This window comes from Rattus norvegicus, chromosome 10 (assembly GCF_021556685.1).
Source record: "Rattus norvegicus strain SHRSP/BbbUtx chromosome 10, alternate assembly SHRSP_T2T, whole genome shotgun sequence".
NCBI lineage: Eukaryota > Metazoa > Chordata > Mammalia > Rodentia > Muridae > Rattus > Rattus norvegicus.
This window is the reverse complement of record NC_141543.1, coordinates 66,644,559-66,672,500: the sequence shown is the minus strand read 5'-3', so window position 1 is coordinate 66,672,500 and position 27,942 is coordinate 66,644,559. Positions and strand designations below refer to the sequence as shown.

Sequence of the window (27,942 nt, the reverse complement as noted above, 5' to 3'; positions counted from 1 at the left end):
AAGTAATTGAAAGCTGATTAGTACAATTAGAACACTCTTCTTTACCCTGGAAGTCTCTTGTGCTTACACACACACAACCCTGATTAGGCCCAGGCAGAGCCCGCACGGGCTGACACACGCTGAGGTTCCCGTAGTGGTTTGCATAGAAAGGTGTTTAAGAAATGCTTTTTGATCCAAAGGGGACTTTGCAAAGAAATGTGCCTCCTCTGACCATTTCACAGCCTCAACCCAGCAACATACCTCTGTTCTGCTTCCCAATCTTATCACTGGTGATCCTGACTGGGGGGGGGGACCCCACAAGCCCACTGAACCCAGGGTACACCCACATCCCTCACTCGCTCTCCTGTTTGTTGATTGGCTATAAGAGAAATCTGAGAATAGGAAAAGTGAAGATCGGAAAGTGCCCTTTGTTGGAGCCCACCCAGGATGAAGGCAAGTGGTACTCCAATGGGGTCATCCACTGGCAGAGCTGAACCTCACAGCCTGAAGATGACCAAGAGAATCAGGGCCACCCCCTCCCCCATCAAACTGCCTGTGACTGCTGAGCCCAGCACCTCAGCACCTGCCTCCCTGGCTGGCAGCCTGTGTCACCGCAGGCTGCCATCTGCCTCACCATGCTGGATGTCTCCATCGCCCGCAGTTTGGATTCTTGCTGCAAACAGCTTTGCCTGAGGGCCCCTTTCACAGGCCGGGTGAACGCACTGAGGAGTGGGTAGCTGGTGCTGGGACAGGTGGCTGCCTGAGTACCCTACCATCTGTCCCTGGCTTGCTCTCGGCTGCTGTAGCGGCATTCCTGAGGGACCTGGATGGCCACACTTCCTCAGTGTGTTGCTGGTCACCTCCCACGCTGCCGAGGCTCCGTCACACAGCCCCCTGTGGCAGCTATCTCGTAGCCTCCCACACAGGCACAAGTGGCAGCAGGAGGAAGCTCCTGGCACCCACCAGGTCCCAGAGCAGTTTGCCTATCTGGACGCCCCCACCAGTAGCATCCTCGAAGACAGACTGACCCACTCCCACCTTCCTGTAGCTTGTTTGAAGTGCCAGTCTGAGCCTCCGCATAGGAAGTTTTACCCTGAGACTCCAACAGATCCCAAAGGGAAAAACTTTATCACAACCCTAACATAGTCCTCTGTGCTAACTGTACACTCTCTCTCTCTCTCTCTCTCTCTCTCTCTCTCTCTCTCTCTCTCTCTCCCTCTCTCTCTCTCTCTCTCTCACTCTCTCTCTCTCTCTCTCTCTCTCTCTCTCTCTCTCTCTCTCTCACACACACACACACACACACACACACACACACACCAGAACAGCTAATAGTGACAATAGATGTTGGTCACATCCAAGGAGTGAATGAATGTCCATCTTCCTCACAGAAGCCCAGCAAGGGACTTAGAGGACTTTGTCCCCTTGACAGATGGAATAGCTGAACCTCAGAGAAAGGTCACTTGCCCAAAGACCCCAAGGAGTGATTAATGGAGCCAGGAGTTAAAGCTAGCTGTGTCTTCCTCCAAAATGCACTCTAACAAGCCTGCCTTCATTCATTCATTCATTCATTCATTCATTCTTTTGTTCCTTCCTTCCTTCCTTCATAACACCCCTGGGTATTTGCTCTGTGCCTGTACAGTTTCAGGCCCTTAGAAAACAGTAATGGGCAAAGCATCCAAGCATCCCTCTCCTGAGCTCTCATTTAGCACAAGTGAGAAACGTACAGTAAAACATGAGCAAGCCAGTAAATATGGAAGGGTGTCTTAGTCAGGGCTACCATTGCTGCAATGAAACACCATGACCAAGCAAGCTGGGGAGGAAAGGGTTTCTGTGGCTTATCCTTCTAAATCACTGTTCATCATCAAAGTCAGGACAGAAACTCAAACAGGCCAGGAACCTGGAGGCAGGAGCTGATGTAGAGGCCACGGAGGGATGCTGCTTACTGGCTTGCTCCCCATGGCTTGTTCAGCCTTCTTTCTTATAGTATACAGGACCTCCAGCCCAGGGATGGTACCACCCACAGTGGGCTGGTCCCTGTCACATCAGTCACTAAGAAAATGCCCTACAGGGTTGCCCATAGTCTGGTCTTTATGGAGGCATTTTATCAGTTGAGACTCCCTCCTCTCTGATGACTCTAGCTTGTGTCAAGTTGACATGAAAACCACCTGGCACGAATGACATAATCTGTTAGATACTGAGAAGGAAAATAGAACAAGGTGGAGGGAGCAGGACTAACGAGGATGTCACCCATCAGGGTGGCTGCCCTAAGGCAGCAGAAAACCCCCAGTGTTGGCGAGGATGCGGGAAACCCGGACCAGACCACTGTGCACTGCTGGCAAAAATACAGGACGTGTGGCTGCTGTAGAGAAGAGTGTGGCAGCTTCTCCGGATATTCCTGAAGAATTACCCCTTTGTTTAGCATTTCCAGATGGTGGGTTTTATAGCCACTTATTCTGGCGAAATGGCAAGGGTTAAAAGCAGGGGCTCGCACAGATACTGCATGCACATATGCACGGCAGCAGTGTTCACAGTGGCTGAAGGAGGACACCACCCAAGTGCCTACAGGACAAGAGGCTAAGTGAAATGTGCTGCATACACCACTCGCTTCATGTGGCCTCCTAACGCCTAGACGTTGTGACACAGCCTACCACAGGGAGAAACCCTGAGGTTAAGATGCTGGGTGACAGAAACCAGAACAAACACTGTGGGATTCCTCTCAAGAGAGGTAGCTAGAGCTGGCAAACCCAGGGAGATGGGAAGGGGAATGGCGGCTACTGGTGCTGAGGGTGGGTTTGTTGGTGTGATGTGAGTCGTGAGTCGGGATGGAGCTTCAGTTTGGGAGGTGAGTAGAGTCCTGTGGGGGAAGGGTGGAGGCCCAGCCGTGTATATGCACTTAACAACGCTGAACTGTAAAGCTAAAAAATGGCTACAGGGGTTGGGGATTTAGCTCAGTGGTAGAGCACTTACCTAGGAAGCGCAAGGCCCTGGGTTCGGTCCCCAGCTCCGAAAAAAAGAACCAAAAAAAAAAAAAAATGGCTACAGTTGTAGATTTTTATTGTCCCACAGCTGAGAAGACAAGGGTAAAATGTGAGGAGGCTGACCACACTGTGTCTGTAGTCAAGAAGCAAAAGAATTCTGATGGTGCCCAGTATTGTTATCAACTTGGAACCCTGACCTGTGGACAGTACTGCCTAAACTCAGTTAAGCCTCTCTAGAAAACTCTTGTGGATACATCCCCAGCCACATTCCCTAGGTGACTCCAAATTCAGTCAAGGTGACCATGGAAGCAACATCATTGGGACCTTTCCAGAAGCTTGGGTTTCAGCATAGACCTGAGGCAGGTATAATGGGGAGGCTCATGGGCATCTGAGCAAAGACCAGAACGATACAGTGGAAACCCCTAGTGCATATCATGTCCATAGAACTGAGGCTCCCTACCTTGTAGTGCTGAGGTCTCCTGAGGCAAGTACTGGGGTATGGTCCCCAAAGCCTCAGTACTCAGTAGGTCAGCATAGTCCTTTCTGGAGGTTGGTCCCTGGGTCACAAGTCTTCATCAGTTATGTCGTTTACTGGGTGCTTCAAGTTACTAAGTCACCCTTAGGAATATGCTTGGGTGCTGGCATTATTGGGGACCCTATCCTTTGTGAGATTTACCTTGACTACAGCAAGGTACGTGGTACCTGCGATCTCAGCTGGTATGACTCCACCCTGATGTTACCCTCCATCTGCTCCCTCCCGCCCTATCTGTCAGGCCTGTGTGGTCATGGTTTGGCTCTGTCATACTTGTGCCTTTAGGGAGTATCTGAATTTGGTCTCTCTCTCTCGCACTAATTTGAATAAAATGTGATCCAAGCTTCCAGCTTGTTTTTCAGATGCCAAATGGCACTGGCTGGCACAGTTGCTCCCTCCCGCTGCCAGCTGTCTCACAGATGGGGACTAGGGAGTCGAGGGTAGACCCTTGCTTTAGGAAGTATTTATTGATCTCCTAGGGGGTGCCTAGCCCTGGAGTAATACCCCATTTCCTTTCCTAAAGAAACAATTTCAAACATATACCGCATAGGGCCGCCAGGAAGTCCTTGTGACACAGGGAAGCAGGAAGGATAGATACCCTTCGCTACGTTCTTCCTGCAGGGTTGACACAAGGCTCAGAGGTGAGCATCAGTGACCCCATTTTGCAACTAAGTGGAGGATTGGGACCTTTGGTGACAAATCTAAGGTGGCACTACTAGGACCAGAGAGCTGTCATGTGACCCTGGAATGCCTAGTGTTGCTCTCCCATCTAGGGGCAGTCCCCATCCAGTAATACTAGGTCTCCTGATGAGTTTATATGAAAAAGGTTCGGCATAGTGCTGCATACAGAATAAACTTTGTGTGCATGTCACCAGTACACATCTAGAGACAATGTGAAATCCCCCAAATCAGACAAAATAGGAAGCTTGAATTAGTGAGCCAGAGAAATCTGTAAGATCTCCCAGAAAAATGGGATTGGGGGGGGGCAATGAGTAAGGAAGATAGAGGGGCCTCAGAATTAAAAGGTTTTCCCAAGAGGAGCAAAATAGATTGAAAATGAAGTGCTCACACTGACCGCAGGCACCTTTGAGGAGCAAGGCCCAGCATTTAAGGCCCCTGTTCTCCCCCACCTCCACCTGAGAGCTGTCCACTCAGGGGCCAGTAGTGTGGCTTTGGCTGGGACTGTGTTTAAACACTGGCATATTTGTTGTTCTGGGAATTGAATCAGAATCGAGAAGCTCCTCTGAGAAGACCTGGCTTGCTATAATTGGCCTGCGCAATTTTCCGCTCACAGCCTCTATTCATTTCCGGTGTGCAGCCCACTCCACCTGGGGCCAGAGCGTGGCCTCCCTCCAAACACCACCTGAGCATGCTCCCCGAGACCTGTGGCAGAAGCGGGAGGGGAGGGCAGTGTGTGGATTCAGAGAGATTCCACGATACTTAGGAATTCAGAGAAAGGGGAAGCATTTTCAAAGTGTTGCCAATCCATGGTCTATAGAAGGTGCAGAGAGCCTTGTCCCTGTGGATTTGCTGAGCTGGCAGGAACAGCCACGGAAGGCGGAGACACCACTGCGGACCAGAGGGGGGGGGTGGCCCTTGCAGAGGGTGGGGGCTTACAAGGACCCTCCCACATCCCAGATAGCGTGGGATACAGGGCTGGAGGGATACTCCTGAAGGTGGGCAACAAGACTACAGAGAGGTAGGGCTGAGCCAGGTCCAGCAAGCCTGACGTAGGGACAGAGCCTTCTGCCTGTCTGTCTAACAGGACCTTTTGTGCCACTGCTTCATGACACTGGCAAGCTCCCCTTGTTTATTATGGGTGGATAATTGTTATAGAAACAGCCCCTCACCAAAGGCTGCCTCATGGAAGCCAGAGCAGAGTGCTCCCCCTCGTTCTGAAATAATCCAGCCGCGGTGTTTGAATTATCTTAAAAAAAAAAAAAATCAGTCAGCACCCTCACAGTGGGTTTTTTCCCCTCACTGCAGCTTTTCCGTTCCGCTGTGCTGGCAGCTGCTAGTCTCCCAGGCTGCCCTGGTGCTCAAAGCCCACTTGAATTGAAGAGGAGGCTTGCTCAGACCTGGGGAATTCAGGACTCCAGCGAGCTGAGCTCAGCTTCCTGCCCTCATGGTCCAGAGGACAGAGCGTCCTGTGGGGTGGGGGTGGGGTCTCTCTGCCTTAGTTCCCAGTGTCCTGGTGGGATTGGAGGCTCTGCACAGCAGGTATAGAGTGTAGGGAACCCTGAGAAAAGACAGCCATCTATCAGGAAGACCCAGGAGCAGGAGAGCCTACATTCCAGATGGCTGAACCCTGGTTCAGGGGAGGTGGCAGCATGGTGGAACTTTCTTCCTGACTCACCAACACAGTCACACACGAGTGTACACACACATACGCACGCACACGTACACTCACACACACACAGTGTGTTTTAAACTATTATCCCAAGCCTGATGGTGTTGCTGAAGGGAAGGGATGGATAGCTCAGTGGTTGAGCCGTTGCCTGACCGGGCCTCAGACAGGGCTTCATCCCCAGAACCGCAGAACCCCAGAAAGAAAAAAGAAAAGAAAAAAAAGTGTTATCCTTCAAAATGCAAATGTGCTAATCACCCCTGGGAGGGGTCTCAGCCTCTAGTTAACACCTTAGGAGAGCTGGCACTTTTGGAAGATGAGAGCTACAGAGTTGTCCGGATAGGGAGGGAAACAGCCAGGGGAAGGCTGCTGACAACCCTGTCCAGTGGCCCTGGTTCTCCCACACCCCTCCCAGGGGTACAGACTCCAGTTTGTGCAGAAACACCGAGGGCCCTGCACAGGAGGGAAGGATCACTTGGGAGGGGGGAGCAGCCAGTCTCCAAGAACACTTGGTCTTTGCCAACCCCCTGCCCAGCTCAGTCTGAACACACAAGAGGTGGTTGATGAATGCTATCTGCTCCCTCCCTAGAGGCAAGAAAGCAAGCAGCAAGGAAAGATGGCTAACTTTACTCTATCCAAACAAATGAGCTACCACACCGGGAAGCTTAAAGAAGGGCTGGGGAGAGTGTTCCTGCTGGGCATGAGTGAGGACCCATGTAAAACATACCGGGAAGAATGATTAATCTCAGAGAAGGAGACACAGGGACAGGAGACTCCCTGGGGCTCACTGGCCAGCCAGTGAGAGACTCTCTCTCAAGAAACAGGGTAGCCAGCGCCAGCAAGAAGCCTCAGCAGGTAAAGGCATTTGCTGCCAAGTCTGCCCATTCAAGTTCAAGTCCTGAAACCTGAGTGGTATAGGGAGAGAACTGACACCTGCAAATTGTCCTTGACCAATTCCACAGGTGTGCTGTCACAATATGTGTTTTAAGAAAGGCAACCAGTGGGGTTGGGGATTTAGCTCAGTGGTAGAGCGCTTGCCTAGGAAGCGCAAGGCCCTGGGTTCGCAAGGCCCTGGGTTCGGTCCCCAGCTCCGGAAAAAAAAGAACAAAAAAAAAAAAAAAAAAAAAAAAGAAAGGCAACCAGTTCCCTGGAATGCTATCATACCTGGGGTTGACCGTCTGACCTCCATGCACACGTGCACATCTGTAAACACGAGTGCACCCATGCATACATGTATACACACACAGTCACACAGACCCAAGTCTGGAAGTGGGAGAGAAAGCAACAGGGACAGAAAGGATAAGAAAAATGTCTAGATGTGATGTGGCATAGCATGGCTTTAATCCTAGCATTAGGGTGGACAGCCATGGCTACATATGAGGTCTTGTGTTTTGTTTTGTTTTTGAGGCAGGGTCTCACTGTGTAGCTCTGGCTGTCCTGGAACTCTCAGACTCACTGAGATCAGCCTGCCTCTGCCTCCCTGGTGCTGGTATTATTCCCTTATACCCAGTGAGATCTTGTCTTTAAAAAAAAAAAAAAAAGGTAAGAAAATTAAGTGTGCTAAAATGACAAACCTGCCTAGTTTTAATTTTCTTAGTTGTTGCTGATAGATGATTGACTGACTTACTGATTGATACAAATTATACATGTATGACTTTTTGACTATTCAGAGCAATTTTGTTTTATCATTTACATTAGAATAGAATAATAACTCCTGCACCACCACGAAGAACGGGGTTTTATTTGTAGCTGTTTGGTTTTCGCTGATACAGTCTGGATCTTCGGATCTAACTGTCACCCGATTCTTTTATAGCTACTGTTTAAACGTAATTTCTTTTATATTATTATATTTTGTAGCTCTGTTCATGTCAGCGATATAAACCCAACCCTGCCTTTTTCCCTTTGGGCACTGAGTTTTCTGGTACCGTGGTCTCCCTCCCCCACCCTCTGGCCCTGGAACCTTTTATTTCAGTCCCTCTAAGCCAGCCGAGCCACCACACGTATGAGGGTGTTTTTCTCTTGCTGGTTGGTCCACAGCTTCTGCTCGATGGAACCACAGCCCCACCGAGTGAAAGAACAGAGAGGATGCCATGCTGACCCTAAGAAGGGCGGATCCAACCTCTTCCACATGTGCTTCTGTGGCTACAAATGTGGCCACCAGGCCATGTTACCTGCTTTACACTCTTGCTCAGAGCAGGAAAAGGCCTGAGCAAGATCTGACAAGATGGCTTCTCTGGCAACGGTGCTTGCCGCTGAGCCTGATAATCTGAGTTCTATCCCTGGAGCCCATATCATGTAAAGAACGAACTGACTCCTGCATTCAGCCCTCTGACCTCCACACTCGAGCTGTGGCACACCCCACAACACACAAAAGAAATAATAAAGGCGTGGTTTTATTTTAATTGTTAAGAGAAATCCTGAGGGGCTGGAGAAATAGCTCCGTGATTAAAAGCACTTGGCACTTTTACAGAGCACCCAAGTTCAGTTCCCAGCACCCACATCAGGCAAGTCATAGTCATCTGTGATTCCAGCTCTAGGTGACCCAACACCCTCTTCTGGCCTCCAGGAACACCTACACTCACATGTCTATGTGCACATACACACACACACACACACACACACACACACACACACACAGAGCATGTGCGTTAAAATATATTTTAAAAAAAACATAACTGAGAATACTGTTAAAACCCACCCTACAGTATCTCCTTAGGAAATCCAAGTCTCTGTCTGACTTGAACAAGCCTGAAGGCTTGTGGGTCAGCGGTGATTCAGGGTTGGAACTGTGAGGTTGCTTGGGCCTGGCCTGGTTTGAGCAACAGAGGATTTCTAGCAGAAGAGAACTGAGAACAGTGTGTCCTTCCCATCAGCCCACCCCATCCCACCCCACATGGGCTGCTATGCAAGTCAGCTTTCTGTTACTGTAATGAACAGGTGCCATATCACCCTGTGAAGAAGAAAGGTTCATGGTGGCTCACCATTGTGATCTCCCGCTGCGATTAGGCAGCCCTCTTGTCTTTATGCTTCTGAGAGGAAGTGGCAGAAAACGGGAGAGGAGGGGGCTGCGGACTCACTGTCCTATCCGCTTCAAGGATCTACTGATCCGAAGACCACATACTAGGCCCCACTAAAGTTCCTCCCGCCTCCTAAATGGCATCGCTGACTGGGGAGCCACACTTTTAGCTCATGGGTCTTCGAAGGGCATCCAAAACCAGGTGACAGGAGGCTCAATGACACTTTTCTTTCTCACTTCTTCTCTTTCTCTCTGTTTTGGTTTATTATCTTGATACTCAGAAGTTAGTTCTCATCCGTGCTGGTGCACATGGAAGCAGGGGCACAGGCACGTTGTAGAGCATGCTCAGTGTCTCCTCAGACTCTTTTCTGGACAGGTGCACACAGGCACAACATGGAAGATCCTTGTTCTTCTTGGTGTGTGCACTGTAGATCATCTCTGTAGCAAATTTCTCTGAATGCCTGGGGTGCTTCCAGAAACCCACTCCTCGGGTGAGCAGTCATGGTCACTTGTGAATGGTCATGGCAGGTTCTGGCACAACACCATGTTGATGGCACGACAGCCCTTTGTTTCCTTGCTGTGCTCTGTGTGCCAGGCCCAACTGAAAAAGGGAAAGCCCTAGGGACTGTGGGAGGGAAAGCTCTAGGGATTGTGGGAGCCACATTGCAAGTACTACATCTGGGTCACTGAGTTAGAGGAAGGGGCTGGGTTCACCACGGCTTTGCCATTTGAAGATTCGTTTCTTTTTATTGTGTGTGTCGTGTGTGCCTGTGTGCCGAGTGTGCACAGGGGCCCTAGGAGGCTCACGGGTGTTGGATCCCTTGGAGCTGGAGTTACAAGCAGTCATGAGTCACCTGAGAACCAAAACTTGCTCCTCTCAAGAGTGGTATCTGCTCTTAACCTCTGAGCCATCTCTCCAGCCCCTCCCTGTGGCTTTTCATACCCAGTTTATCGCCACAGAAACCTAGCCACAAGATACTATCTAGCAGCCTCAGAAAGACCGTGCCTTTCTCTAGCTGTGCGATGCCCTGGGCCCTGCCCCTTCCTCCCTCTAGACTCAGCTTAGCTCACTGTGCTTCTCACTGTCAAAGTCCTGGCTCCCGGTGGCTTGGATGGGGACAGCAATGTGCTAGAGGGTCACATCTTCTCCTATCTTGCTCCGCTTACAAAATACATTTCAATTACTGCATTCCTTTCCTCTCCTGCGCCGTTAGCTTCTCTCCCTGAAGCCACATCCAGAGTCAGTATTCCAGCCAGACACTGCAGCTCCCCACATGCCTGCCATGCAGCCCAAGGATTGAATAACATCAACATTCAATTTCAGACCCTTTATGCTTTCACTTTAATCAGAGGAGTGCAATGTGGTTTAGAAGGGAGGGGAAAAAAGCCAATTGTTTGGCCAAGTGTCAGCCAGTAGAGGAAGCCGCACACCAGGCCTGCCTCACCTAGCCCACGGTGGCTGGCGGCTGGCGTTCACGTGCTGGGTCTTGTCATGCTCTGTGTGATTCATCAACACAAGATGCCCGCTCTTGACTCATGCTGTGAGAGGTGAGGAGCTGCCTGGCTTCGACTGCTCTGTTGCCTCTCTCGCCTCCTAATTTTTAATCACTTTAATATTTTTAGCACTTTAATTACATTTGTAACTTTCTGCGATATTGCCTCCTGACACCCCTCTTCCATATATTGTATTCCCCACCCCAACCCTGGGAGCTGTGGCTGTCGAGGCTCCCATCCCTCCCTCCCCCATGCTCCCTCCCCCATGCTCCCTCCCCCATGCTCCCTCCCCCATGCTCCCTCCCCCATGCTCCCTCCCCCATGCTCCCTTTTACCTGCCATTAATCCAAGCTTGAAAATTTGTACCCATGTCCTAGTTTACAGAGGTGCCTGGGTGATACTGTGAAAAGATGAGCTTATTACTTACAGATTACGAGGAATGGGGCCAACCAGGCCAAGGGAAGGTGCCAGCCACAGTGGTGGGCTGCCTTGAGTATTTCCTGATCTAGGGCCTTCACATGGGGTCTTGTCTGGCACCTGGGTGGAGGGTACTAAGGGGACAGAAAACACTGGGTTGCTGTGACAGAGCTCTTCATGGGGCTTCTTATCCTGAATCGGGGGTCAGGGTACCTCTGGGTGGTTCCTGTTGTCTCAGAACTTCCCACCCACCAGGAAACAGGCAGGTACAGAGGTGGTCATGGTACAAGTCTATGTCTTACAGTGGAGAGAAAGAGATGAGGCTTTCTTTCTCTGGAAAGTTCTAGATAAAAGTGATTTCCCAATAGTGAAGTAAGCACTCATTGGAAGAAGGAAAGAGGAACATCTACAGAGGTTTGAAGGTTAGAAAATAATAGAAGAGTTCAGATAATGTTCAAAGGAGGGGAAACAGCTGTATTTGACTGCAAGGTATGTGAAGGATGGCAGGAGGCAGGGTTGTGAAGATTAGTTTGTCTGGTAGCTCCCAGGGAACCAGAGCTCACTCACTCAACCACTCTGCCTCTGTCTATCTCTTCCTCTGTGTGTGTAGATGTGTGTATGTATGTACATATGTATATGCATGCATGTGCATGCTCAAGTCAGATTAGGGCAAGCTGTCTCTCCTCTACCATAGCAGGTAGACCTTTAAAATGACCACAGTATTAAGAGGACCGTATTGGCAAGGGCCAGTTCCTGTTGCTTTCCAGGCTGGGTCAGCCTGGAGCTTGTGTAGCAGAAGATGCAAGCCCATGCACTGTTTGCTGTACTTTATCCGTTCTGTCCATCACTCACATAGCGGGTTCCTCATGAAGTTCGGGGATGGCTCAGGCACAGCCTTGCCCTTGAAGAGCTCAGGGTCCAAGTCAAAAGAATGATCAAAGCTGTACATGAAGATACACACCTTTAATCCCCGAACTCAGGAGGCAGAGGAAGGCCCATCTCAGAGTTTGAGGCCAGCCTGGACTCCATAGCAAAGTCCTGGCCAGCCAGAGCTACACAGTGAGACCCTATCTCAAAGGCAATAGAGACAAAGACAAAGACAGAAACATGGGGCATTGGGGGGGCAGTCGGGGGCAGGGGGCAGACATGCAAACAAGAGACAAGCATGAACTTGTCCGAGTGGCACCCTATGGCCTTGGAAGCAAAAGGGCCTTGATTCTGCAAGATCTGGCATGAATGACTTCCCGGGGAATGTGCATGTCCTATGGGAGACCTGGTTGCAGGCCTTACAAGTGTTAGGAACAGCATGTGCCAAGGTCAGATGGCCCCATCTCCTTTATTTGTGGGATGAGGGTCAGGGAGTACGGGCAAGCCAGTCAAGTCAGTGAGACACACCGGGAGCACTGAGGTGTGCAGCCCAGGTCACACCAGCTAAGCAATGGGCAGACTGGGGCTTCTCAGCCGCCCTTCCTCCATCCTTGCCAGCAGTCACCTCCCCAGCCTGTCCCCTTCCTTCCACCAGAGCCTGGGCAATTTCCACTGCTCCAGCCACAGCCGTTTAGGAAATGCTGTGATTAGCGATTGTTGTTGTGGTAATTAAAATTCCCTGGGAACAGCTTGGCTAATGTCCATCAATATCTGCTGTCAGGTTGGCCGCGTGAGCTGGAATGGTAACTCGAACCTAGAAACCCAGCACAAAACAATGATACCGGGGAGCATTTAATGCAGCCAGACACCCCCCACGAGCACCGTGGCAGCAGCGTGGGTCTTTTCTCATTAAATGGCATTTTCAAGGCTGGCTGCTTTGCTGGCCTTATCACAACAAACCACACATGGGGAGCAGAGTGCAGCTGTGCAGAGACACTCAGCTTCCCAAGAGGGGACTGCTCTCCCCCCTGTGGGCCTCGCCTTGGGTGGGGGTTAGATTGCAAGGAGGGTTTGTCCTGACCCTATCCTTGGGGAGGGGCCAAGTGGCTGTACAGTGAGTGATGGACCTGGGCAAATATCACATGATTGGAAGCCATTGTTGAGCGGGTTGTAGAGTCGGGGTGCACTGAGGCAATAGAAGGTCAGGATGTGCATGGTCAGGCACGGATGGGATTGCTGCTCAGAACTTGGCCCAGCTCACATCCCCACCATTCACCTTGCCGGGCCTGCTCAGCCATGTGGAGGGTGATCCTCAAAACACTGACAGTGTACTTGGTGGACCTGCACACGGGCACACATCCTGTGCTGAGTGACGAACCTGTGATCAGACCCTCTGATGGGGTGGGGAGCTCAGGAATTGCCTCTCCCCGCATTAGTCCAGTATTCTGACCATTCTGAGTGGCAGGGTGAGCCATGGGGCTACCCAGCTGGATGACAGAATCTCTCAGAAACGACATTCCGTTGGCTAGCCACAGCATGGGACTAGCCCATTGAGTCCTGGGAAGATACAAGCCAGGCTGGCCTGGAGGGTCGTGTCTGTGGGCATAGGTGCTGGGATAAAGTTGGTGAGATTTGTAGAGTTTTGGGGAGTTATTCAACCCTCCTGACACTTACTGCCCAGCTTTGTTCTCTGCATCCTGTGTTCTTTTTCACTTCTTCACAAAGCACTTTGTTGATGAGAGCATTCCGACAGGGAGGTGGGGCAGAGATACAGAACTGTGGTAGACGGTAGGGCCGAAGCATGGGTTCTAGTGGCTGCGCCATGCCAGGGAGCAGAAAGGGCAGGAGCGGGCACCGTCGGGGAGATGTCTGGGGCTTGCTCTCCACCAGCACACTTGCTAGACACTTCCTCTAATCGCTCTTTGAATTTGAAATAATAATTCCATTTGGCCAATGAGAACAATAAGAAGCCACCAGGCCACTTCCAAGTCTGGGGACATGGCACGGTGACAGAGCACTTATCTGGCATACCAGACCACTTCCTCAGGAAGAAGACTGGCCCTGCAGGTTGGGGTATGTTCCAGAAAAGCACTCACACCCTCAGTTTCGTTGTTTAACTGAGTAGCGGCTGTTTCGTATCAATGTGTGTTGAAGTGTGTTAGGAGCTGGAAGGACCGGTGGTGAGCAGATGGCTATGTCTCTCCTTCCTGGATAATAAAGCCTGGTGGGGAAGACAGTTGCAAATTAAGGACCAGCCCCAGGGTGTGGGCAACCCAAGTGTCTATGGACAGACGAGCATTTGCTGTAGAGAATGCTGTGGGACATGTACACACAGTGGGACACATACACACAGTGGGACCATCACCAGCCTGAAATGGAAAGCTTCAACATGCACAGGTTAGCCTCTAGATGCTTCCACTAACAGGAGGTAGGTGAAACAAGCAGACTCTGGGAGAGAAAGTGAAGGGTGACTGCCAGGGGCTCAAAAGGAAAGAGAGGAACAGCAGGGTGACTCTGTTGTCCAACCTGCAGTACCTACATTTGGTGACCTCAGGACCTGGCAAGGGTACAGACCTCGGGGTACTTGACCAAAGCTCATGGCCCTGTATGTTTCTGTGCACATAGTAGGTTTTCTCCTTCCTGGGGCATCTCATCTGAATGTATATTTGTGCCTCAGATCTTGGAACATGATCTGAGGCTGTAGCCAACAAGTATCTGATAAATGTATTGTGAAGAGACCCTGCTCCCAGGAGTAAGACAGTGAGAACAGTCCTAGCATCCTCATTAGGTGCTGGGTTCATCGGTCTGAACCTGAACACAGTCCCCCGGATTTTGGAGGCGGTAGGCAGACACTGCAGTGTTGGCAGAGACCGTTTCTTACTAACACTGAGTAATCGTCATGACCCACGGTGGGGAAAGGACCCGCCTGGATACAGGATTTTGTCTGAAGAACAATACAATGCTCTGTTGACTTAGGGCAATAGCTGAATGCGTTGAAGCCTCGATTTTCCTATGTGGAAAATGGGGGTCAATAGCAAAGCTTCTTCAGGGAACTGTTGGGCCATATGCCCTGGGAGGAGGAAGACGTCCCGTTCTTGCACATTGTGGATTTTAGACCAGTGTGTGCGCTGCTATCTTAGCCTGTTTTCTGTTGTGATGGTGGAACAATTGATAAGGTGTAGAGGTTTCTTTGGCTCCCTTCCAGGCATTGGGGAATCCCTAGAGCTATGGTGCCTGTTGTGGCAAGACCTGTGTTTACATTTTTGTTTCTTTACTTTGTGTGCAGGATGCAGAGAGGGAAGAGGACAACCCGTCTGAGTTGGTTCTCTCCTTCCATTGTGGGACAGGTTGCAGGTTGTTCCCCCACCATGTCGGTGCTGGGAATTGAACCGGAGTCCTCTGCCAGAGTAGGAAGCTTCCAGTCCAGAACAAACTAAAGTGCAGGAGGTTTGCTCATGGGGGTTCTGCAGAACAATCCTCCCCGTGTCCACACTGTGTGAGAGACTGAGCTCAGGTTAGACCCAGTGGTAGAGTGCTTACCTAGCACGCGTAAGGCCTTTGTTTCATCTCCTAGCACCACCTAGGAAACAAAACCACAGCAGAGCCATCCAAAGCCAGGCCCTTCTGCCCGGGGAGCAGTAGTCAAGTGATGCACACAAGGCTTATGCTGTGGATTCAGAAGTCCCATGGCCCCCAGGCCAGAGCATGAGACCCCTGTCTACCTAGAGAACTAGCTGTTCTTCCCTCAGCAAGTGCAGGGTGTGGTCAGCTTGTTATTGGAGTTGAATTTCTGCAGCAGGTCATAGGGTGGGAAGGAAAGAGGGTGAGGGTAAAAGGGTAAGGATGGTGTGGAGTGGGGAGTGAGGGGTTCAGGGTGAGGATGGTGTGGAGTGGGGAGTGAGGGGTTCAGGGTGAGGATGAGGTGGGGGTGGGGAGTGAGGGGGGTACAGGGTAAGAATAGGGTATGGTGCAGGCCAAAGATGGGATTGGGATACAAAGCATGTGCGTGTGCGTGCGTGTGTGTGTGTGTGTGTGTGTGTGTGTGTGTGTGTGTGTGTGTGTGTGTGTGATGTGCACACATGCCAATTTATGCACAGAGAGGGGTGGCTAGAAAGCTAGCCAAGCAGATTCTAAGAGGGTAACATGGTTCTACCTTTGTCCTGTTGGAGAATGCTGTGCACGTTTGTACATTAAAAGCTCAGAGAAGCCGTACCATAACGGCTTAGTTCATCCTAGGGCTTCCCAAATGTACATGATCTGGGATGGAGGTCCTGAGTTCAATTCCCAGCAACCACATGGTAGCTCACAACCACCTGAAATGGATTCTGATCCCCTCTTCTGGTGTGTCTGAAGACAGCTACGGTGTACTCATAAATAAAAGAAATCTTAAAAAAAAAAAAAAAAAGCCAAGTGCTGTCTTCACAGTCAACCGACCCTGGCATTCGGGTTCTTCCTTGCAAATAGGACATTTGGCCTGTAGATGTTGTCACAAAGGGTGACAGTAGTGATTGCAGCCATGTTCTACAGGTGGCTGTCCTGCACCTACTGCAGGGTTTTGAGGTTTTAAGTCCACTCATGGGTCTGATCCTCCTGGTCACTCCGAGAGACATCACCATCCCAGATATATATGCCTGGCGGGCAGGGGGAGGGAGCTGAAGATCCAAGATCTGTGTGTCCACATCACGCAACAGCTGGGCGAGGACCCCAGGGTTGAGTCTGAATATTTGCATGGCACCTACCAAGACTGGGTGTTCTCTCAGAAGGTGACCCCAGCCCTCCCTCCCTCCCCTCCTCCTTACTCAATACCCTGCGCACATTCGTTTCCTAGGAAAAGAGATTATGTAGCCCTTGGCTGTTTCTGAAGTAGGCTTTAAGGGTTTGGGGGCCTTATCTCAGTTACTGCTCTGAATTCTAATCTGAGGCTCTTGGAGATTCCAGTCTTTTCCACATCTGCACAGAAACCCTCCAGGGAAAGCTCCCAGATATTGTGATATGGCCTAGCCTGGCGGTTCCTTAAGCCCCCTGTCACCCTTCCCAGAGCTCTCGAGGAAGGCACCTGCTGCATGCTGGATCCGGTGCTGGGCACTCCCAACCCACAGGAATTATTTCACCAATGAAATGAGCAAAGCTCAGAGAGGCTTATGTTCATCCAGTGCCACACAACCAGTGCAGGTGGAAGCTGCACTTGATTCTGCCTTAATCAAACTGCGACTTGATTCATTTGATTCTTTCAATGGACAGCAAGAAAGGGGGACCAGGGTGGCCATCTTGGAAATGACAGGGCTCAGAGGGATTCCTAGAGGGCTCCTGGCTATCGTTCCTATTCTGGACAAGAGTGAACACCCTCAACCTCTAGGGATCCACCCAGCTTTCTGGGGTGTCCTTCGCAACCTTCTCAACTTTCTGGGGTGATCTCTTCACTTCTTCCTACATCAGATCTTCTCCAAGGGGAAGAGATAGGACACAGTTGGTGTTATCTGCCCTTCTCCTGCACCAGCTCTAAGAAGCTCTATTAGCAGTGTGGAATAGAAGGGTCTCATGGGAAGACCAGGGCCTCAAAAGCACAAAACTGAGGCAGGGAAAAGAGATCCTGGTTGTACTCCGGAGGCAACTACACCAAGCCTGAGACACTGTAGTATTATATTTTTTTTGAGTCTTTTTTTTTTTAAGATTTTATTTATTCATTTTATATATGACGAGTACACTGTCACTGTCTACAGACGCACCAGAAGAGGGCATCGGATCTCATTACAGATGGTTATGAGCCACCATGTGGTTGCTGGGATTTGAACTCATGACCTCTGGAAGAGCAGTCAGTGCTCTTAACCGCTGAGCCATCTCTCCAGCCCCGACACTGTAGTATTATTGGTCCTCTCTTCTGAGGGACAGTGATAGAGGAGCCAGAGGGATGCTGGTTTAGAATAGTGAAGGCCCAGGAACATTCTCCTTGAGAAACTGGAGCCTGTGCATAGGATCATGGGAGGCTTCATGACTAGCAGGCACCGGATGAGCTGCTCACAGCTGCTGGAGACTGGATAGGTCTGTCCTGTTCAGCCTCAGCCTCAGCCTCAGCCTCCATAGATGGAGAAGGTGCAGGTGAGGCAGCTGGGGAAAGGATCCCAGCCCAGGTGAATGGGAATGGGTCAGCTGCTGAGCATCTGTGTGTTGGAGGTGGGCAAGGATCAGGCTGGGCAGGAGGGAGCTAAGCAGGCTCTTGGATTCTGGTGGGTGATTGACAGACACAGTAGCAATGGATGCACCAGTGGGTGGATGATATTCATAACATTCCTTACAAGCTCTAAGGTGCTACCCTGCTGTGATCCCACTGTGCAGAGAGAAGCAAGAGAAGGTGATAAAATAGATGTGGAGGTGAGTTGGGCATGGCAGTACACACAAGTCTTATAGAACTTGTGAAGTGAAAGCAAGAGAATGGGTTGCTCCAGACCAACCTAGGCTACATAACAGGACCATGGATGGATGGATGGATATGGATGGATATGGATGGGTGGATGGATAGGTGGATGGATGGATGGATGAATAGATGATGGATGGATGAGTGGGTGGATGGATGGATAGATGAATAGATGATGGATGAATAGATGATGGATATGGATGGATGGATGATGGGTGGATGGGTGGATGATGGATGGATGGGTAAGTGGGTGGATGGATGGGTGGGTGAGTGGGTGAATAGATGGATGGAAAGATGAATAAATGATGGATGAATGGATGGATGGATGATGGATGATGGATGATGGATGGATGAATGATGGATGAATAGATGATGGATGATGGATGGATGGATGATGGGTGGATGGATGATGGGTGGATGGGTGATAGATGAATAGATGATGAATGGACAGGTGGGTAAGTGGGTAGATGGATGGATGATGGATGGATAGATAAATGAGTGGATAGATAGGTAGATGGATAGATAGATGGATAGATGATGGATGGAATGGATAGATGAAGAGTTCATTGGACTTACTGCAATGTGTCCATCCTGGATTGGCCGACTGAGGAGAATTCTAATTTGTTCTCTGTCCTGCATCTCACTTTCTTGTCCCTATCACATTATTTATAAACAGGAAATGAAGAACAGTAAGCCTGCATGGAGAGTACCACACAGGGAAGGGATGGGTGCAACTTCCAGTACTCTAAGCACTTGTCTCTCCTTCACAGGTCTGGAAGAGGTCAGGGGCCTGGTTCTACAAAGGGCTCCCCAAGTACATCTTGCCCCTGAAAACCCCTGGCCGGGCTGATGATCCCCACTTCCGACCTCTGCCTGTGGAGCCCACAGAACCACAGCCTCAGAGTGCTGAAGTCAGCCGTGTCTACACATGGGCCCGAGGGAGAGGTAAGAACCATGTGCCCCCCCATGGGGCTCCTGTAGTCCTCAGTCCCAAGGTGTTCCTCAGCAGAGCACATCTCTGACCTCAAACACAGAGTGATTGCCCATCCACAGAGACACAGTCAGAGGGCCCTTCAGGAACTGCTCGCCCAGTAGGACAGTAACTGCGGGTGTGGCAGGAGCAGCACTGTGGCTCTGCATGGATAGAATGCGTTATGTCTGCTTGCAGTGCTGAGGATGGAACCCCGGTCCTTGCACATACTAGGACCTCATACAAGCATCTCACCGGTAAGCTATCCCCAGCCCTTAGTCAGTTGGCAGGGGTTTTCAGATCGTCTGTCTCAAGCAGGCCCATGGCACGCTTTACCTCGCCTGTTTTATTTCTCAGGAAAGGGAGACCCTGGGCCCTAATGAGCAGGGTGACTTGGTATCTGTGGTGACTATCCAGAAGTAGGTGTGTGCCCCACTGTGACTGCCAGCCACTGCTGCTTCCTGCGCCATAGAGGACTCTGTGCTGCTCCTTCTGGTTTTTATTTTCAAGTTCCTGGTCTCACAAAAGCAGCAGGAGGTTCTCAGAGTAAATATTCAGTAGCACCATCTTAGAGCCACAAAGCCTGAGGCCCAGGGTGCAGGGCCAGAGCTGGGCTCCAAAGCAGGTCCTTCCCCTTGCATCTGACTTCTAACGCCCTGTAGTAGCCACACTTCACAGGGACAGAGGAGTAAGGGGGTCACCTGCTAGTAACTTGTCTCAGAAGAGGTAGCCTCAAGATCACAGGCCTGGCAGCGGCTTTGGAAGGGCTCTGGGAGGTGACCTGACTCTCTTCATGTCGAGTGTGCTGTTTTTTCCTTATCAAAAGGGTAACACATGTTTGTGATAGAAAAGTAAAGGTCACCAGGCAGCAGGCCCCAGGAGGCCAGACCCCTGTGAGTCACCCTTGCAAACAACCGTGTTAGGTACTGGCTGTCCCTTCTCAGGTAATTTTCGTCCTCGTCCTCGTGTCACTTGGCACTTCCACAGCTGTCCCTCCTCACAGCTGTGCCTCCCTCTATCCTGACGCCTGCAGCTCTTCCTGGCATGACTCATAGCCAAGCCTAGCTTTCCCCTGACATCACAAACAAGTGTGTGGGGTGCAGGACTGAATGCAGGTGACGATTTGGCCTGGGGAGGAAGTGGTCCTCATATGTAGGGGGTCCAAGGGGAACAGCCTGGTTGGGACATGGACTCACAGGGATGTCGTAGCCACTGAGCCTGACCATCTTCCACCCTGTCCCTCTCTCTGGGTACATCTTTATCCCACTGTCTAAAGAAAGTCTGAGGTCTGTGGTCTTAGAAACAGAAGCTAATGGACCACCAGGGTCAGACGGTTGCTATGAGTGGCTGTGAAGAAGCCTGAGGCATGTGTGAACAACCAGGCCCCGAGCGCCCATTGTACGGGTCCTCACCACCCACCGCTCCCAATCAGCGCGTCCGCACACACATGCGCACATATCACTCACACTCCTCCACAGGCACACACGCTCACACATGTTCACATGCGTGTAGATTGGTACATATGCTCATACACACACTCACCAGCAGACACGCCTGTACCCGGGCATAGCAGTACTCCCTGTACCTCCTCAGCTGTGGAGACACACGGGGAGGAGGCCAGCGTCTCTTCACACTTGGAATCGGCAGGCAGCCTAGAGGCTCTCCCTCTGAGGTATTGAGGTGCAGAGCCCTCAGGCTGCTATGTCAGGCCTGTTGGAGTCATATGGTCCCTGAGTGCTGCATGGGCAGCGGGGCAGGGAGGGACAGCTGCTGATGTCATCTGTGGGGCACCTGTACTCACACTGAGGGAGGCCACTGGGGTATGTGGAGCTGGGACGGACGGACGGACGGACGGACGGACGGAGGGAGCTGAACTCGGAAAAAGCTAGTGGCTGTGACAAAGGAGAACAAAAGAAAGAAGGGCAGTAGAGTCATGTCGGTGCAGACACCACAGGGTAGGGCTGCCTAGCACGGCTGCAAAGAGCCTGACAGCTATCGTGTGCTCTGAATTCAGCTGCCATGGCCTGTGGCCGGGCAGCTTCTGTGCCGTCTTGAGTCAGTCTCTGCTTTCCAGCTGAGGACAGTCCCCAGGCTGCCCCCGGTCTGACCATGTCCTCACAGGGCACAACTCTGGCTACTTTACCTGTAAGAGACTAGACAAGCTTGAGTGTAGGAACCAACCATCCTTATCTAGGGACAGCCTTGAGCTGTGGACTGTGATGAGGGGCTTTCCAGTCCCTCCCTACATGGTAGCTCAGGTAGCCTCAAGGTCCATGGTAGCCCCTGGTCAGGGCTCCTGTCACACCTGCCTCAAGGAATCCTGGGAGCCGGCAGAGGCTGCTGATTTGGCCCCTGTGTGGCTCTTGGACTCTAGGGAGCTGACAGCCCTCAGCAGGGCTGAGAGTGTAGCCCGTCTCCACGTCCAATCCTCTGGTGACTGGATCCCCACAGTGCTTTCCAGCTCTGAAAGTGACTTCCTCACCCTCACCCACCAGGGGTGGACAGGAGTTTAGCAACTAGCTATGCTCACAGCTGTGGCAGTAACCCCGGGCAAGCTAGTGCACATAGCTGTTCCAGCACCACAGTTGGGCTGACTGAGCTCAGGGGTCAGAGTAGCCATCTTGAGGGCACCATTCCTACAACCCTGAAATGTCCTGTGGCAGGGCCACATCTGTCTCAGTAGGCCAGTACCTTAGCACATAGCACTCAGAGTAGCATAGACAAGATGCTCCACAGATATTCAAGCAAGTGAGGGAGCCATGCCCCTGATTCTGAGACTGCAAAGGAGGCTGGGGAGGGGGATTGGGGGGGAGGGTGTCATTGCATCACAGTGTCTCTGGTCCATGAGATGCTAGATAAACCCAATAGATGTTGAGTGGCTCTCTTTCTGGCCCCGGGCCTTGAGGGACTCCAGGTCACTGTCCCCTCCTGCCCACAGTTCTTCCCACAGGCATGGAGCTGAGGCTAGCACCATCATCACCCAGCCTCTGTCTGCGTGCGACCCTCTTCCCCACCTTTATTCCACGACCCCAAGGCTTGGGCTCTCGCACCTATGCCTCCCACCCTCTCCTGTTCACATGCTAGCCCTCCCTCATTTCCTTTCTGTAACCTCTTGGAAATGTAGGGGAGGGGTAAGCAATAAATATATATTATGAGTGATTCTGTTTTTAATCTGTGCACGGGTGTATGTGTGTGTTCTTTGTGTGTGCAGGCTCGGAAGGCCAGGGGTCCACCTTGCAGTGGCTTCTCTCCTTCCACCTTTATGTGGGTTCCACCAGACCTGGGCGGCAAGTGCACTGAGACCTCACTGGCCCCAAGCTATGAACTTTTCAATATACACAGGGATCTAGGAGTTAATTGATGTTTGCGAGATAGGCACCTTCCCATCTTCCTCCACATTTCTCTTTATTAATTTTTAATAATCTAAGAACACAAGTTAAATAATTCAGCAAAGAATGAAAACCAGTAACCTCTTTGTCCTTACACTCTAGCCCTTGACCAAATGTCCACTGAATTTAAGCATTTAAATTTGCTTTGCGACAGAAATAAAACAGGCTTTTGCCTGTGAATCTGTTGGCTTCTGCGGTTGTGTTTGTTTGTTTGGAGACCGTCTCACTATGTGGCCCTGCTTGCCTGGAACTCTTTGTATAGACCAGGCTAGCCTCGAAGTCACCAAGATTCAGCTGCCTTCTTCAAATGACAGGGGCAGCTACACAGGGACCAGATGTACCAGGCCTGTTAGGAAAACGTTGCGGGCTCCCTCTAGGCCATTAGACCTGGACTGTACTTTACATCGGTGGATGAATAAAACCCCCTGGACCCTGTGTCATGTTTTGGTCACTCCCTATCAATGGGTTTTAAGGTTGTTTCTGGATTTTGCCTTGAAATATTCTTTAGACCTGTAACCTGCAAACTGAAGATTCTGTGTCAGGGAGTTCAGGCCATGGAATGACCTAGTCACACCTAGTCATTTTCCTGGTGGCAGTCTGGCTATGCATCTTTGCTGCCTGGGATACCGCTGATGGTTATAACCATGGCCCCGTCTACAGGGAGGAAAAAGCATTGTTTCTATGCCCACATCAGAGCAGGTCTCCCGATGTCTGTTATTTATTGATTTTAATTCAGATGTCCTGTTTTCCACATTGTTTCTTGAAGCCAGGCACTGTGGCAAATGCTTTCACTATGTCACAGATACTTCTGGTCCAGGAGCTGCTAGGCAGGTGTTCTCAACCTGTGGGTCACTACCCCTTTTTGGGGAGGGGGGGTCACCTAATACCATTGGAAAGCACAGAGACCTAAATTATGATTCACAACAGTAGCAAAAACACAGTTATGAAGTAGCAACAAAATTAATGTTATGGTTTGGGGGGAGGTCACTACAGCATAACTATATTAGAAGGTTGTAGGAGCAGGAAGGTTAAGAACCATTGTATCAGAGAACCTTGGGAGGTAGAGGAAGGAGGCTTCTGAATTCCAGGCTGGTCTCATTTGTATGAAGTTTCAGTGAGTTCTACACTAGTCTGAGCTACAGAGTAAGCCCCTGTCTTAGAGCAGTAACAAAAGAAAACCATGTTAACTAAGAAGCCCTGAAGCCATGTCCAGTCAAAATTCAAGCTAACAATCTTTATCATCCAATCACAGTTGGTAGGTCGGCTTTGCTAAGTTATGTTTTGTCTGTCTTGTGGGTGGGAAACACTCAGACCCTTGAGTGAGCCTGCATCCTCTGACCCTCACTGTCCCCCCTACACCCTCTGACCCTCACTGTCCCCCCTACACCCTCTGACCCTCACTGTGCTCCCCCACACCCTCTGACCCTCACTGTGCTCCCCCACACCTTCTGACCCTCACTGTGCTCCCCTACACCCTCTGACCCTCACTGTGCTCCCCCACACCCTCTGACCCTCACTGTGCTCCCCTACACCCTCTGACCCTCACTGTGCTCCCCCACACCCTCTGACCCTCACTGTCCCCCCTACACCCTCTGACCCTCACTGTGCTCCCCTACACCCTCTGACCCTCACTGTCCCCCTACACCCTCTGACCCTCACTGTCCCCCCTACACCCTCTGACCCTCACTGTCCCCCCTACACCCTCTGACCCTCACTGTCCCCCCTACACCCTCTGACCCTCACTGTCCCCCCTACACCCTCTGACCCTCACTGTCCCCCCTACACCCTCTGACCCTCACTGTCCCCCCTACACCCTCTGACCCTCACTGTGCTCCCCCACACCCTCTAACCCTCACTGTGCTCCCCCACACCCTCTGACCCTCACTGTGCTCTCCTACATCCTCTGACCCTCACTGTGCTCCAGCCATTAGTAGACATTTTTGTTTTAGATCTATTTGATGTGTCTGAGTGTTTTGCCTGCATGTATATCTGTGCACCATGAGTGTGCCTGGTACCCACAGAGGTAAGAGTGGGTGTTAGATCCCAAGTAACTGGTGTTACAGACAGTTGTGAGCCATTATGTGGGTGCTGGGAACTGAATCCAGTACTCTGCAAGAGCAGCCAGTGCTCTTACCATCCCTCTGACCCCCTTATTAGTTTTTAATTGGCACAGAAAAAGCAAGAAATAAAAAGCCATTTCTTTTTTTTTTTTTTTTTTTTTTGGTTCTTTTTTTTTTTTCTTTTTTTCGGAGCTGGGGACCGAACCCAGGGCCTTGCGCTTCCTAGGCAAGCGCTCTACCACTGAGCTAAATCCCCAACCCTAAAAAGCCATTTCTTAATGTTAGAAAAGAACAAAAGGAATCGATCCTCTTTGCAGTTGATGTGCTCGCCAAGAACTCAATCCAACCAACTCTAACCTAAAGGCACTGGGATTAATAGAGAAATTTAGACACTGACAAGACTTAAGATAAAGCAATTTATCTGGGCATGGTGGCACGCACCTTTAGTCCCAATACTCAGGAGGTGGAGGCAGAGGCAGTCGGATCTCTGAGTTCGAGGCCAGCCTGATTTACAGAGCAAGTCCCTGGATAGCCAGAGCTACACAGAGAATCCCTGTCTTGAAAAACCAAAAAGAAAAATCAATTTAAAAAATCAATAGTTTTAATCCGTACTGACTAATTGAGGGCGGAAGTGGGAAGACCTATTTGTGATGGCAATAAAAAATTATTCATGCCTGGAGGGAAACTTTAAATGGAAATTATAGGAACTGGCACAGATAAAATCAAAGTCTCATTGTGTTAGGATGCTTGGGCTGCTGTGACAAACACCCCAGACTGGGTGGCTTAAGCTACGGGTTTACCCCCGGTCTGGCTGGTAAAGCAAGGTCAAGGTGCTGGCAAGACATGTCTGGTGAGGGATTTCCCCTTGCGGTGCAGTGGTTGGCCACCATGCTCAGCGTGTGCATGTGAGGACACAGGGTAGGAAGCTCTCTGTTCTCTCTCTCTGCTCAGGAGAACTCATCTGTTGAAATCAAGGCTCCACTGTCCAGCTTCATGTAATTCTTCCAAATACCTGCAGTTTAGGGCACCAACATGGACTAAGGTTGGGGACACAAACTTTCAACCCACAGCACTTTATCAAAGGATAAAAAATAAGTCCTGGGCAGAAAAGCAGGTAAAAACCAGTCCTGCCTCGAGTATGGCAGTGCTGCCTTTAATGCCAACGTTTGGGAGGCCTCTGTGAGTTCAAGGTGAGCCTGGTCTACATAGCAAGTTCCAAACCAGCCAGGGCTACACTGTCTCAAAAAGGAAAAAAAAATCTTAATTCTTCCGTTGTTGTAGTTATATATTAAGATCTGTCTGATTCCCTTTGTGTGTGGATACAGACATACAGAATGAATGAATGAATGAATGAATATGAGTGTGTGTATGTGAGTGTGTGTTTGTTTGAGTGTTGTATGTACTATGACATGGCTGGGCCTGGAAAACTTCATACTAAGTAAAGGAAGTCAGAGTCAAAAGCTACATATTGTATGATCCCTTTCATAAAATGTATCTAGGCTAGGCAAACGCATTGACAGACCCATGTGCCAGGGGCTGGGGAGGAACTGACAGTGAGGACAGTGTGTGAAACTATTCGGAAACTGAATAGTGGTGGCTGTTGCCCAATGTTATGACTGCAGTACAAACAACTATATTGTATTTCTCCTAAAGAGTGAATTTTATAGGATATGAATTATGTCTCGGTTTTAAAGGAGCTTAGAGCGGTTACTACAGAATACGCAAATCAATGAATGGATAGGAATTGAAGCACAGTGGTCCCAAGAACGAATGGAAGCTAAATGGAGAGGTATTTCAGCTCAGAGGGAAAGGCGGATTTAAAAACCAGAGCCGGTGTGGTTCTACTCCCGTGTGCATCCAGGAGCACTCTACAGTCCTGAGAGAATATGCTGAGAATAAAACAAGGAGCCGGTGGTATGGCCTGTGCGTTTAACTCCTAGGCACTCAGGAGGCTGGGGCAAGAGGATCATTTGAGCATAGAGTTCAAGGCCAGCCTGAGCACCACCGTGAAACCCTGTCTCCAAACCAGTCAGTCCGTCATTGAAAACATTCAGGATGAAGGAGGCGCAGCCCTGCCCTCTGGGTTCCTAAGGAGAGCTGTGGGACAGGTAGGCTGATCTCCTCAGTTTGCTCCATTTTTATTCCTCTGGGTCTTGGGTACTGATTTATGGCAAGGATGTCAGTTAGCGACCTTAGGAAGGCTCATCCACGGTGAGACACTGGCTCTTGCCCCAGGAGGCTTCAAGGAACAGCAGGGCCTAGGGCAGCCTCAGGGTCAGGTAAAGCCAGCCTTGTGTGCCACCTGGTTTCAAGTGGTAAACTAATACTGGGGGCTCATTGACCCCTTGTCAGGGCCTACCCTTCCTTCCCCACACACAGGGTATACATACCCTCTACCTCTCCATCCCCTTACAGATGGCCGACAGCAGAAAGGCCAGGGCTCGGTGCAGCTACATCTGCCTCAAGCTCTCTGAAGCTCACAGGCTAATATGTCTCCTCTCTAGAAAGCCTAGGTCACAGCCTGTCTCTCCGGTCTCCTGCCTCCTCCTCCCTCCTGCCCTGGTCCTCCTGAGATAGGCATTTCTTTCTAGATGATACACTAGTTACCTTCAAGATCTGCCCCAGAAAGTACTTCAGGATTTTGGATTTGTTCCACTTGGGTAACTTGCAAGAAAAAAAAAAGTGGGGTTTTGATATCGCTTCACCAGCTACTAGGTTTTAAGCAATGTTTTCAAGATCCTGAACTGAACCTCGAGGACTCTGCCTCCCTGGGGAAGCAAGCATCGGGGTTCCATTGTGGGGGAGCAGTCTGGCCCAGCTGCTCTGCAGAGGTTTATCAGGGGAGGCTCTTACCCAGTTATCCCCCAGCTGACCTAGTCTCCCCATGGGGCCAGCACCTCCTAGAGAAGCCAAGTCATTGGAGCGGCACTGGCCGGTCCAGGGCACCCTGTGATTCATGGTCATTATCTCATTTGAAGCTCAGGGCAGCTGCAGACGGTGAAATTGACTCTTGCTGATGGATGAGACGGGAAAGCTGTACAAGGTCACGTAGGCTGCCGTAGGCTGCTGGCTGCACCGAGGGCTGTGGACCCAGGCTCTTCCTCATGAGTGTAGCACATGGCAGAGCCCTTGTCTCCATCAGCACATAGCTGGCTTGGCCCTGTCCGATGGCTCAGAGGCCTTTCCAAGTGAGGGGGTTGTTGCTAGGCTGCTGAAGAGGAGAGGTCTTGTGGCAAAGGAGGGGTGGGCAGAGCGATTCTGCCTGTCTGTACTCATTTCTGCTCAGAGCACCCTTTTAGCATCCGGGCACCATTAGACATAATGGATGGCCCAGCCAGTGTCTTCTAATTAATTACCATTCAGCCACAGAACTGAGTACTTGGTATCTGACAGGGGAATGAGTTCCCCGTCAGTGAGAGCATTCTAGTGGAACCTGGACATTACAGTGAGGGGTCTTTTGCACCAGAAACCGGGAGACTCT

At 50.7% G+C, this 27,942-nt stretch overlaps 1 protein-coding gene and 1 long non-coding RNA gene across 34 annotated transcripts in view; one reads left to right on the top strand and one right to left on the bottom strand.

Moving 5' to 3' along the window:
- Positions 1-27,942, bottom strand: part of LOC102549294 (uncharacterized) — an 80,495-nt gene that overhangs the window by 437 nt on the left and 52,116 nt on the right. For 2 of the 8 annotated variants that reach the window (XR_015631805.1, XR_015631806.1), the window contains 2 exons: positions 10,682-10,746; positions 10,171-10,446 (listed from right to left, as the gene is read on the bottom strand). This is a non-coding gene — a long non-coding RNA (uncharacterized LOC102549294). Of the gene's footprint in view, positions 1-10,170; positions 10,461-10,681; positions 10,747-12,906; positions 12,997-13,080; positions 13,161-27,942 lie in introns of those variants that run through there. The other 6 variants (XR_015631800.1, XR_015631799.1, XR_015631801.1 and 3 more) reach the window with 6 other exon arrangements.
- Positions 1-27,942, top strand: part of Rph3al (rabphilin 3A-like (without C2 domains)) — a 143,652-nt gene that overhangs the window by 100,487 nt on the left and 15,223 nt on the right. For 7 of the 26 annotated variants that reach the window (XM_087569628.1, XM_087569626.1, XM_087569629.1 and 4 more), the window contains 1 exon segment: positions 18,813-18,987. In XM_087569628.1, the coding sequence (XP_087425754.1) occupies positions 18,813-18,987 (175 nt within the window). 26 annotated transcript variants of the gene reach the window in all.